The 13427-nt window shown below is 41.1% G+C and overlaps 1 protein-coding gene across 8 annotated transcripts in view; it reads right to left on the bottom strand.

Moving 5' to 3' along the window:
* Positions 1 to 13427, bottom strand: part of FNDC3B (fibronectin type III domain containing 3B) — a 277903-nt gene that overhangs the window by 35524 nt on the left and 228952 nt on the right. For all 8 annotated transcript variants that reach the window (XM_005860876.2, XM_005860873.2, XM_014535302.1 and 5 more), the window contains one exon: positions 11060 to 11340. In XM_005860876.2, coding sequence (XP_005860938.1) covers positions 11060 to 11340 — 281 coding nt within the window. The remainder of the gene's footprint in view (positions 1 to 11059; positions 11341 to 13427) is intronic.

The raw sequence follows: 13427 nt of genomic DNA on the forward strand, positions 1-13427 counted from the left end.
TTCAGGTGCATGTAGTTGAGTAGGGTTGGAGCTCACGAGAATGCTGTAAACAACGTGATCACGCCCCTGCTTTGCCTCGTGGCATCTGCTATAAAATAAAGACACGGCTTGTGGGTGCTGGCGCTGTCTCCTCATCAGGGAGCAGCGTCCCACTGAGACCCAGCTTTCATTCTCTTATCTGTCTTTCCTTAATCCTTTCACCCCCCCGCTCAGTTTACCTTTGGCCGCAACAGATTGCTAAGAAGAAAACAAACAAACCAGATTAATTTCAGGTGAGAAGGAACTCACTTCACCCCGTCTCTCCACTGAATGAAGCTATTAAACCCGGACAAAATAAATGAGCAGCTGTTTAAGAACTCCAAAAAGGAAGTAGCAGCTGGAGAATTTGGGGAAGAATTTGAACTATCAGCAGACCAGCAATGAGTTTACCATTTCCTCCTCCATTGTCCCCCGACTGGACTCAATGTGACCTGAAATTCGGGAGCAGACATTGGCATAGACAGAGTTCCAGGAGAAGCCTGGCTCAGAGAGAGGGAAGGCAGCCTCTGGATGCTTACAGTCAATGGGGAAAATACCCTGTTTCTCTTTTTCCTTTTCAACTTTCTTTCATTCCCTAACCCTTAGCCAATTCATCATATTAACAGTCTAAAGAAGAAAAAAAAATCATATACATTGATACGAAAAAGCATCCGATGAAATCTAACACCTATTCATAATAAAAGCTCTCAGCAAACTAGGGGCAGGGGGAACTTCCTTGACCTGACAGACCATCTTTAGAAATACCTACAGCTAATATTAGACTTAATGGTAAAAGACTAAATGATTTCTCTTTAAGATTGGGAACTCTAAAGAAGAAAAAAAAATCATATACATTGATACGAAAAAGCATCCGATGAAATCTAACACCTATTCATAATAAAAGCTCTCAGCAAACTAGGGGCAGGGGGAACTTCCTTGACCTGACAGACCATCTTTAGAAATACCTACAGCTAATATTAGACTTAATGGTAAAAGACTAAATGATTTCTCTTTAAGATTGGGAACAAGGCAAGGATGTCTACTTTCATCATTTCTAGTCAATATCATGTACTAAAAGTCCTACAGAATCTGTGTGTGTGGGGGGAGGTGGGGTGGGAGGAGGAGGCGGGCAGGGAAGGCATAGAGATACGGAAAAAAAAACAAAACAAAACTGAAACTACAAGACACTGATGAAAATATCACAGAGAGAAACACAGTGTGTTCATGAATTATAAAACTCTACACAGAAAAAAAATGTTAAGTCTCCCCCAATTGTGCTATACACATAATGAAATTCTAACAAAATTCCAGCAGGATTCTTTTCAGTAGATATAGATAAGTTCATTCTAAAAGTTATGTGAAAAAGCAAAGGAACTAAAATGGCTGATACAAATTTGAAAAATAAGAATAAAGTTAGAACAACCATGCTACCTGACTTAGGACGTACTATAAAGCTACAGTAATCAAGACAGTGTGGTACTGGTAAAGAGACAGACTCATAGATCAATATAACAGAACAGAGATTCCAGAAATAGACCCAGGAAAATATGGCCAATTGACTTTTAACAAATGTGCAAAAGTAATTCAATGGAGAAAGAATAGTCTTCTTAACAAATGGTGCAGAACCAATAGGATTTCAATAGGAAAAAAAGAAATCTCAATCGAAAGCTCACCTTATGCTAAACTTCATTCAGAATGGACCACAGACCGAACATTTAGGTAAAGAGTTTTTAAAAAGGATGTGAAAACATATTCATTAGAACAAACAAACAAACAAACAAAACACCTGAAAAACTGGGCTTCATAAAAATTAAAAACTTTTGCACTCTTAGGAGAATGAAGACAAGCAATCGACGGGGACAAAATATGTGCAAATTATATACTGACAAAGAAATTGTATCCAGAATATATAAAGGCCTCTAAACGCAACAGTAAGAAAATAAACCACCCAATTGCAAAAATGGCAAAAGACTGGAACAAACATTCCATTAAAGAGGATAAACACATGGCAAACAATCACATGAAAAGATATTCAACATCAGTAGCCATTAGGAAAATGTAAATTAAAACGATAATGAGATACCACCATGTCCCTATTAAAATAGCTAAAATAAAAAAATACTTAATACCATGCTGGCAAAGATAAGGGGCAAATGAATTTCTCATATTTTGCTGGTGAGAATACAAAATGATAGCCACAATGGAAAACCGTTTTCCTATAAGGTTTCTGATAAAGTTTAGCATACACTTATCAAATGACCCAGCAATCCAACTTCTTGGTCTTTACTCTAGAAATATCAAAATTTATGTAAACATAAAAACTTGAACACAAATGATATCCGCTCTATTTATAATCACCTAAAACTGGAGGAATATCTGCCTCATAACTTAGAACGTAGCCAATACTCATCTCTGATTAAGTACAGCAAAAATTCCATTAAAGAGCCTTACTGTTTCAGATCCTATTATACTAGAGGCTACATCAGATCTCTTGTAGACAATGCAAGTTTCTCAATGTAACACTGGAAGACTAAAAGCAACTCTTCCCTGTCTCTCCACATGAGTTTTATAAAATAGATTTATGGTATTAATACAAGAGTATTTTTCTATGATTGGAAAATAAGACATTTTTCTGCAACTGGAGAAGAAAAATCTTTTTTTAAAGGTGGTAATCATGGTAGTAGAAATTACTACCCTTTTTCCCTTTTCAGGAAAAGGGAATTAAGGTTTAGCCCTTCTCAAAGTTGTAATATATTTCCTCATCTACCAGGTTTATATTAATACTAGAGGCCCGATGCACGAAGATTCGTGCAAGAATGGGCCTTCCTTCCCCTGGCTGCCGGCACCACCTTCACTCCTGCCGGAGTTGCCTTCCCGCCTCCCCATGCTGCCCAGAGGCCCAGAGTGGCTGGGGCGGTGCGGAATGCCTGCATCATCGCCATGGCCGCTTGGTGCCTGTGTATGCAAATTAGCCCATCATCTTTGTTGGGTTGATTTGCATACTCACTCCTGATTGGCTGGTGGGCATCGTGAAGGTACGGTCAATTTGCATCTTTCTCTTTTATTAGTGTAGATCTTTCTAGTGTCCAGATTGCCATTCCTTCTCTTTATTCCAGGAAGGTAGGTATTCCTAGAGCCTGGAGGTCAAGATGCTTTCTTCCATCTGCTTACCTATTGACCTAAGGAGCTCACCTTGTATTTTGCTTTGTGCAGCCCAAACAGCCAAAGGATAAGGGGAGAGGAAGACAGCCATTCACAGAAGACAGGGGAAAGCCACGGGGAGTAGGGGAACAAAAGGGAGAAAGAGGAAAACAGATTTTCACAGGCTATAATTACCAATAAGAAGGGATTTTCAAAAAACAAAGAACAGCAGCCTTTATAAACCTTAGGGAAAAGGAGCTTAGTGGGTTACCTCTTTGGGACTCCCTCCCCATGTGGGAGTCTATAGTTGTTTCCAATAAATTTCCACCTTTCCATATACCACCTTTTGTCCGTGACTTCATTCTTCGAATCCACCTGGACAAGAACCCGGGACAGAAACCACCTTTGCATTCTATTCTACTCAGAAAAACCAAGCCTTTCAGTTTGAGTTTCCGAATTTCATATACAATAGCAATAACAAGAGTATTACAGTAGCATTTTAGGTCTCTTTAGCAGTGGGAATCCTGCTCTTCACTTTGGTGACCTTGGGGAAATTATCTAACACCTTTTAGTCACAGTTTTCTTAAGTATAGAATGGGGTTAGGAATATCTTTGCTGCATTTACAGTATTAACAGGGCTGCTTAAGATAAGGGATGTGGAGAGCACTTTATATTTTTTAAAATACTTTTTATTACACCACACAACCAGAAAAGAATTCAAAAGCACTTGGGTGAACTTTAAAGGGCTAATTTATGGAGTTAAGAGTTATTATTCTTATGACTTCTTTTGAGACCACTATTCCTCTCTAAAAGTGAAGAAAACGCGTTGAGCACTCGTGCGGAGTGGCACTGCGCTGGGCATACAAGCTCGTGTATTCATTTTAGTTGCGTTATTACACTGCCTCACAGTATAACTTTGAATAATTTGCTGATACCATCTATGTCCTTCCTTCCTCTAAATTATGGCCAAGGACCCAGCTATTGACTGGCTTTTTAAATCATCCTCAGAAGGTGGGGGTGAGACAAAGAACTTGGGAACAGATGAAAATGTTAACAATGACCACCGAGGACCATCACAACAAACAACACTGAACACTTGCTCTGCCCGAGGAGCTGTGCTGTGGAGTAGGACTCAGCCCTTTTCTCTTTCCTTCAGAGATGAGATGACTGCAGTTTAACTCAGAGAGGTGAAATGACTCAACCTAATGACCCAGTGGATACTAGGGCTGAACTCTAGATTTGATATGTACAACATTTCTCTAATTTCTACCCGCCCCCATGAGGTAGGAAGGAATTACTTGTCTATTTTACCAGTGAATGAACTGCAATGGCTAAGTTCAGTCATTTGCCCTGATCTACACAGTGGATACAGGCCCGATCTGGTGAAAACCGGGTTTTCTTAGCCTCCAAGTCTTTGTGCATTCTGGCATACCATACTTGCCTAAAAACCTGGGCCACACAAGGCTTCTAATCCAATCAAGACCATTCTGATTCAACCCACACTTTCAGTTCAACAACAACTGCCATTTGCCAATGAAACAGACAAAACAGCCGACAAATGTATTTTCACATTATTTAAATAACTTTTTGCCTTGAAATCAACTACCAAGATTTTAAAACACTTCAACTTTCCTCCATTTTTACAAAAACACATTTTGTTTCAGTAAAAATGCATGGGAAACACTTTTCCATGTAGCTGATGCACTAAACGTTAATTAGGTCTAATGATAAACTCACACCCCAAACTGAAGAGGAACCGAAAAACCAATACAATGAAATGAGGCCAGGTCTTCTTACATGCTGGTGAACACATGAAACTGAGCCCAGAAGGCTGAGAGAACAGAACAAAGACTAAGGTAGTGACTATTCATTTTGTTTTTTGGGGAAAAAAAATGCAGTAAGTAAAAATAATCTCCTAATTCCAGTGAGAGCTCACTTGGGACTAACAAGAAAACAAATACCTGAGGAACAAGTCCAAGAATTCAAAACTGACTTTCAAATATTATTAAAGTCTATCCAAACCCAATTTGAGACGTTTTCTCTTAGCTGAAGTAACACGTTAATTCTGAAACTCAGATAGGCTCCACAGGGCTTTTTTTTTTTTTAAACATGCACTGCATATCAGTTTTTGAAATCTTAAGCTCCGCAAATTAAGTATAAGGGAAATGGAATTTTGCTTTCCAATTTAGGAAGGTGATGTAATGCTGAGAAACTCTATCTTGGCTAGACGGATGTGAAAAATCTGTTCAAATGCCAGGAGCCTGCAATATCCATCAATACACTGATAATACTGATTAAATAAATCAAATTAAGAACATTGTTATCCTGGCCAGTGTGGCTCAGCTGGCTGGGCGTCATCCAGTGTACCAATAAGTTGCCAGTTTGATTCCCAGTCAGGGCACATATCTGGGTTGTGGGCTCAATCCCTTGTGGGTGGTGTGCAGGAGGCAGCTGACCAATGTTTTGCTCTCACATCAATGTTTCTCTCTCCTCTAAAAATCAATTTAAAAATCTTAAAAAAGAATATTTTTAATAAAAAATCTATTAAAATATCTACTGTGTAACTGCTTCCGATCATAGCCTTCCATAATGCACTTTACACACACATACACACACACAAAAATTTCTGTCACCACCTGTATTAAAAGAAGAATGACTTTCAGAACAAACCTTCCACTTGGGGAAGATGACTTCTCAGCCACCATCAGCCATCCTGGTACTCAGGATGTCTGGAGTATAGAGATGGGGGCAGGGAGGACAGCCCCCCTTCTCCCATGAAGAACTGGGGTAGGAGAGGTCTAAGAAGCAAAACTTGAGCTTTTTACAACCCCCCTCCCCACCCATCTCCACACCCAATCTAACATCCGATCATCTAATTAAAGGAGAGAAAAATATCATTAGGTAACTTCTGAAAAAATAAAATAGTAGCATTAATATAAAAAATCTCTTGGGGGAAGGTGTGTTTACAGTACAGCTATTCAGAGAAGACTTCCTGGAAGGGTAACCTGAGCTGGTGCTTCTCCTGACAGCTCCATGGATGCAGGGCCACCTTTCTGTCTCCAGGCATTTTGACTTGCTTTTGTTTCATGCCCTGCCTTGAGGGGGCATGGGGACCTTAAATATCTCCCATTGCTTAAAGGAAAATGCCAGATTTCAGACACTTCTACCTGTAACCTGGTCACAGCCCACTTTCCAGCTCCCATCTTCCTTCCCAAGCATCAGTGACATAATTTAATGAGTGCTTACTTACCATGTGTCAAGTCCCATAGGAAGTGCTGAAATCTTATCTAAAGCACACCACACCCTATTAGATAAAGTTTGCATCCTGTTTTACAGAGCAGAAAACTGAGGCACAGAGTTTAGTAATGACTTGACAGAGGTCACAGAGACAATAGTGAGAGACCCAGGACTGAAGTCAAGGCTGTCTGTCCGACTCCAAGGTGCTATGTCTGAACTATTCAGAATGTGTCTCCTAATAAAGCCCATCTTGTCTTGTTTGGATGAAATGACTTGTGATTCACTTCTTGATAGGCTAATGTAGTGCTTGACATAAAGACTCAATAAGTGTGACTTTCATCCCCATTTTCCCTAGCAAAAAGAGCATAAATGAGCGTAACAAACAACTCTACCTTTCCTTGTTTGCCAGCTCAGTATGAGTCAGACATATAATGAGGTTGCCAAAAAAAGTAACATTAGGCAACCTTACTAACTGTTCCATTTGGAAAACAAGTAAGGGGACAGTCTTGCTCTCCTCCGAGCCAGCCAGCCAGCCAGGCCCATTCCTGGAGGTCTGGGCACACTAAAGAGACCATCAAGAAACGAGACTCGCCCAATGAAGAGGATGGAGGTTACAGAAAACCCACACCAGTCTAGACGGAAGTGAATGAAGTGAGGATGGTGAAGTAGAAGACAGCTGATGTTGTAAGATAATGATGACTAGGTGACTGGGACCACTAAAGCACAGTGTACAGGAGTGGGGCTCCCACTTATAGTTTGCGAAAGTACTACAGGTGATTCTTATATAATTAACATTCAAGAATCAATGCTCTAGGGCAGTGGTTGGCAAACTGTGGCTCGTGAGCCACATGCTGCTCTTTGGCCCTTTGAGTGTGGCTCTTCCACAAAATACCGACTTCTGCACATGGGCCACGAAGTTTCAATCGCACTGTACGTGCGCTCCCGCACGTGGTATTTTGTGGAAGAGCCACACTCAAGGGGCCAAAGAGCTGCATGGGGCTTGCGAGCCGCTGTTTGCCGACCACTGCTAGGGCAGAGGTTCTCAAAGTTTAACATGCACTAACATCTCCTGCAGGGCTATTTAAAGCAGAGTGTCTGACCACACCTGATTCCGTAGGTCTAGAGTAGGGCCTGACATTTGCATTTCAGCAAGTTTCTAGGTAATGCTGGTATTGCTGGTTTAGGAACCACAGTTTAAGAATCACTGCTCTAGAGGAAGTCCCAAGATCAATTGTGCAGATTTCAGACCGAGAGAGGCTTTAACAAAATAGAGTTATTCACAAGTGGCATGGACTTCCTGGTGATTAGCAGCTGGAACCACTGCCCAGACTGGGAACACTGGAGCCAGGGCACTGGGAATGGGTGACACCACGTGATCTTGTCTCAATCAGCTGGCAAAGACTATGCCTGTGGCATGCAAAGGAAAGCCACATCTCTGTTTCAAAACAATTTTTTTCCCCCTCAAACCAAAACAACTTCAATTTCAAACTCAGTTCTAAGCTTAAAAGTCACGTCTTTAAAAATAGCATAGTAATTCTAAACAGCGTGTTAGTAAGCCAATGGGTATTTTTGCAAGAACCAATGGAGAAGCAATGGATCAATTAAAATATCCTTTTTTGCATCAGTTGGTTTGCTAGAGAGGTGCACGTTCCTGTTCCCACAAGATGCAAGATGGAGAAAGAAAAAAAAAAATCAGTATGAGAACAATCTGTAACTACTGAAAAAAAATCATCAAACCAAAGAAACAAGTCCTTTACCAAAGCCCCATGGCCTGCTTACGATGCTTCATTCCACATTTTTATCTAGAACATCATGATCTGTTCATTTATATTTTAACAAATTTATGGTTTAGAAAAAGGTGAGGCAAAAGTTGATTGGACTTTGTTCCTTGAAATACTCATTTTGTATTTCACTATAATTGTTGCAATTGTGCTTTTGAAACAAAAGAACAAGAGCGTAATTGACTGGAGTCCTACTATAGAGAACCCATTTATGTACTATAGAAACTAGTATAAATTTGTATAGAGATTATCTTGAATTTGAGTATTAATTTTAGTATTTTAAGTATGAAATATTCAATTTATTTACTGATTGACCAGTGAAGACTAAGGCTAAATCTTTTTCTTAGGGCTGGGGTAGAGGAGAAAAAAATCAAACAATTTGACTAGAGCCAAAGACCTGCCTTTCCTAAAGCTATTCAATATCATGCAATTTGTCTAAAATGGTATCTTTCAAGCTATTCCTAAGGTTGAGAGGTGACACCCTCCCAATGTGACTTCCCAATTCAGCTCAATATGCCTTGCATATTAATACTGAATTAAATTATTTAGCTCCATCCCCTAAATACTCTGAAAATAGAGTCTGGAGGTATTATCTAAATTAAGTTCATTCTCCTATAGTCCCTACACGACTCTACCATTTCATCTTCTCCATAACAGAATTATGCCGAGAAACTTTTTAACACGTGGAGGATTTTTTTATAATTTCCACTATAATTAGCATTTCATCGTGAAGCAATGATTCCCTGCTTCAGTTCTTTCATTTGAATTCCAGATGTCTTTCTAGAAGTCATTTGACTGTATGTTGACTAATAAAGTCAACACTCCTCCAATATCATCCTTCCATAAGCCTTAAAGTTTATAACCATGTATGCCACCTTTACTGAAGGTACAATGTCAAGGAAGAGGTGGAATTCCTAGGCTAGCACTCGCCCTAAGAGCCCTTTTACAATTTCTGGTCCGAATGCTCAGAGCCCTGGCCTGGGGATTTGTGTTCATTCCAGGGTAACATGGCTGTGAAGCAGACTGATCACAGGACCTTCCAGTGAGTCCCCTCCACCAGTGTGGCTTCTTCCTAGCCTGGGGGATCAAGGTCAAGCATCTGGTCTCTTAAAAACAGCTGGAGGATGACAGTGATGTGGTCATTTCCCCCCAGAAATACACCTCAGGGTCAGCACCATCGGGGGAAATTCCCTGATGTCAAGGTCTGGGTTTAATCATTTCCTCAGCACCTGACTAGACTGCTCTGCACACAGCAGCACTTATATTTGATTAGCATGCAAGAGTGAAGACTGCTTTTCTGAGCTTGACTTAAAAGGCTACACTGAAGGAGTGTCCTTGGCTGCCTCTTCACCAATGTAAGTCACATCCCCCTTTACTCTGTTCCTATTTCAAATCCCACTGTGAACCATCCTGACCATTCTGAACCTGGGACTTGCTCTCTGAGATGTCAACAGGACGGTGTCACAGTGTTATCTGCAGCCTGTGATGTCACAATACCCTACCGTCTTAGGTTGCTGTTTAAGTGTCCCCCAACTCTGAGTGCTCTGCGGGCAAGAATATTTTTTATCATTGTTTTACAGACAGACTCACAGTGTTGAGTGCTGTGCTCAAAAGAGACTTCTTAAAAGAATAAAAGAGTAGGGAAAACCCCCCACAAACACCCTGTCATTGTTTTAAAAAGCAAAATAATATATTTATATGAATTAGTCACAAAAAAATTTGGTAAGAGAGAAAAAAAGAGTAGAGATAATATGATATCGCAGGATGGAACTTTTGTCCCTTACAACTGATTTGCTGATTCTTTCTTCAGCTTTTAGAAAGAGAAAGGGTAGTGTACCAGACAATTGAACTAGAAAACACTGCCAAAAAAGATAAGTGAAATGATAAGTCCTTTTCTAGCAGCAAGTTTATTTACCTGCCATTCATTGCCATTCCCCACCCCAAGAAGAATCAGTCTTGTTTTATGGTGATCTTGATGATGACGAAAATTACAATGCATGTTTATTGTGCACTTGCTATATACCGCTGGGCTGTGTGTAAGTAGTCAATATTAATTTATTTACTCCTTACAACATGCTTATGAGGTTAGTAATTTTGTTCTCCTGCTTCATGGAAGTAGAAACTGAGACCCAGGGAGGCTCTGTAACTGGCCTAAGGACACAGCCTGAATCCTGCTCTCCTCCACCTCCCTGAGAAACCATTTCTTCTGACAGAGGGATGCCCTGGTAGCACACGTGTACAACCACAGATGGTCCCTGAATCCTCTAATGCGAAACTTGTGTTGAGTGAGTTATGGCAATGTGGAGACAGGGTAAATGATTTGAAATTTTACGAGGCCATGTTACGGAAGAAGGTGTGTGAGGAGAGGAAGGCAGATGGCTGGCTCCGGATTGGAAGACGGGGGGAAGGAAAGCACCCAGCTATTCATTGAGTTTTACTTGTGCTGTGTGATATAGTATCTTTCTCTGGCCCCTTGGGAAATCCTGAGTAAAAGCCACATCACATATTCTTTGTAACACTGTGTCTGCTTTTGGGGAGGAATCAAAGATGAGCGGAGCCCTGCTTCAGAGGTGGGCAAGTACATGGTGAGGACAGAGGGTGTCCACAGATGGATATGAGTCACAGTAAAAATTCAGAGAAAAGTGGCTATCGAGAGACCAAGAGGGAGCAACTGATCTAAAGTGATGGGTGAAACTGGGTAAATTTGTAACCGACTCAAAGTATAAAGCAATGCAAGTTTCAAAGCCATATTTGCATTTAGTACTCATATATTTTAATGAAGAATGACTAGCATCCACTCATTCGGCCTTTGGAACCTGAAGGGTGTGGAGCCCCAGTTCTGATGGGTCCATCCAGTCCTATTTCTCCCTCCCTGCACTCACCGGTACGTTGTTTCTGGAAGAAGATCTCTCAGCACGTGGGTGGTGGTATTGCCCACGGTGATGCTAGTGTCTCCCAGATCAATATTGTAAGCGAGGATTTCAGATCCATTATTGCACGGCTCTTCCCAGGTCAGTACAAGGCACACAGAAGGTGAGTCGGGGTGGGCATCGGGGAGCTCCTCCTCCAGGACACAGAGAGTGGAGACAGGGTCCGGGGCAGACGCTGGTGTCTGGCAAAGGACAAGCTCGCTGTACGGCCCTGCTCCAGCTTGATTGACGGCCTAAAAGACAACAGCAAGAGAAGCCCATGTTACCCCATTGTACACTTGAAGGCCTCCATGCTAGGTGCTGCTAAATAAGTAATATATGATTTACTTCCAGAAATGTAGGTAGAAATAAATTCTAGAAAATGTTCACTTTCCAAAAAAAGCCAATCACATCTTTTCTGTTAAGCAAAAGGTAGTAACATTGCCATCATCACCTTTCAAGAAAAATAATTTCAAAATAATCCTTTCTACTTGTATGGCCCACTGCAGGTCCTATACTGTCTTATATGACCTTCACAATAACCATCTGAGGTACACAGTGCATCGCAAGTGCCTTTCATAGATTTAAGGCAACGCTGGGACTGGAATTCAGTCATCTGACTTTCAATAACAGTGCTGCCCTGGAAGAACAACAGGAATTTTACAAAAGGTCTCTTATGGTTTCCCATGTGAATGATAAACTCATATCTGAAGTCAATCCTCAGCCCTTTCTGACTTTACCTGAGAGCAATAACTGACCCCTTCCTCACTTACCGCTCTTTCAAATACTTATTCACTTGGTCTCCAGAAACAATACTTGTTTTTTGCTTACCTACTGCTGCTTCTCAGCCACCTATGTGGTTGCTATGCATCACCCAGATCTCTCAACACTGGAGGGCACCAGGGTTCAAGCCTTGGACACCTCTTCTTTTCTATCTCTGCTCAAACTCTTGGAGAGCTACTGTGTCAGGGGATAAACGGCATTGATATCCTACTTCCAAATTTACTTGGGTAGTGTGGACCTCTGCCTTAAATGCCAGCCTAATGTATCCAACTACCTTTCGGGTGTCTCCACTCCAATGTCAAGCATCTCAGCCTCAAAGCTCCTCATCTCCGTCCTCCGCAGCTGTCCCCACCCTTCAGCCATCCAATCATATCCCGTCACCCCGGACACCTTTCTTCCTCTCAGACCCCTACCCAATGTATCTTTTAAAATGCAGTGTGGGGAAGTCAATGCTAAGTGAGAACATATACCCTAAAAGGAGAAGCGGAAATAGAAGAGCGTTTTAAAGGGAGACCAAAACTCGAAAAGCATAGTGGAGTTCTTTCCTACGGTGACAGAGAGTTCTTCATTTATATCCTGCCTGGCTCCAAAAACAGGAGTGTGGCCTTACCTAACCTTTCCCGAATGACTCAGCATCTCTATTATAAAGATCAGATAATGTGCTGTGACCTTGACTCATTGACAGAGGGTTAATTATGTCCCAGTTGCTGCACACGAGAAGGAAAGTGTACAATACAAGAGTTTATTCTGAAATGTTTCTGATAAAAATAGGATTCAGAATTTAACAGAAAAGCCTCAATTGATATGGAAAATTAACGTGTGAAGGGGATGTTTTCTCCAAAGAGACCAGACACACTGATGTTGATGGGTCTGCAATAAGTAACTTGATCTATGCCTTAAATTGGGTGGAAACCTAAATCTGGCATCTTTGCTTCTTTATCCAGTTAAATCTAAATGTGTGTGAAGATAGAATTCTTCAAGGTCAAGAACCACATCTGACTCATCTTTGTATCTCTCCTTTTGATCATCCTGACCATCCTTTGATTTTGGCACAAGTAGTGCTCAAGAAATGTTACTGAACAAATGGACAAAAAAAACCCGTTTTCCCAGGACAATACAAACAGAAAAAAACCCAAAACATTTATCCAAGTCAATAAAGTAAAAGTAAACCCATGACTATTGTTACTCCTAGGGGTTAGGCTAGGAGGCAATTGTTCTTGTTTATTCTATGTGGACCCCCAAGTGGAAGTGTACAGATAGATAATCAGCCTTGTTCCTGGTCACTGAGAAGGGGGAGGTGCGTCCTGTATGTAATGAAGGCTAGGCCAAACTACTCTAACGTTTGTTTTTGGCTCCATTTAACAGCTGACATAAAATTCCCATCTTTTGCCATTTCTCAGTGCTTTCCCACTGAAATGTGCATCTCAGAGACATTCAGACAGAAGGAATCTTTCGTAAGGAGCTGTGACACCTCTGTCTTGGACTCAGTCATCTATTCAGGGAATCGATAAACAAGCAAGACGCAAGGGTGGTGAGAAGCAGAGAAGAATCTGGTTTT

Source organism: Myotis brandtii, unplaced genomic scaffold, assembly GCF_000412655.1.
Source record: "Myotis brandtii unplaced genomic scaffold, ASM41265v1 scaffold1423, whole genome shotgun sequence".
NCBI classification, from domain to species: domain Eukaryota; kingdom Metazoa; phylum Chordata; class Mammalia; order Chiroptera; family Vespertilionidae; genus Myotis; species Myotis brandtii.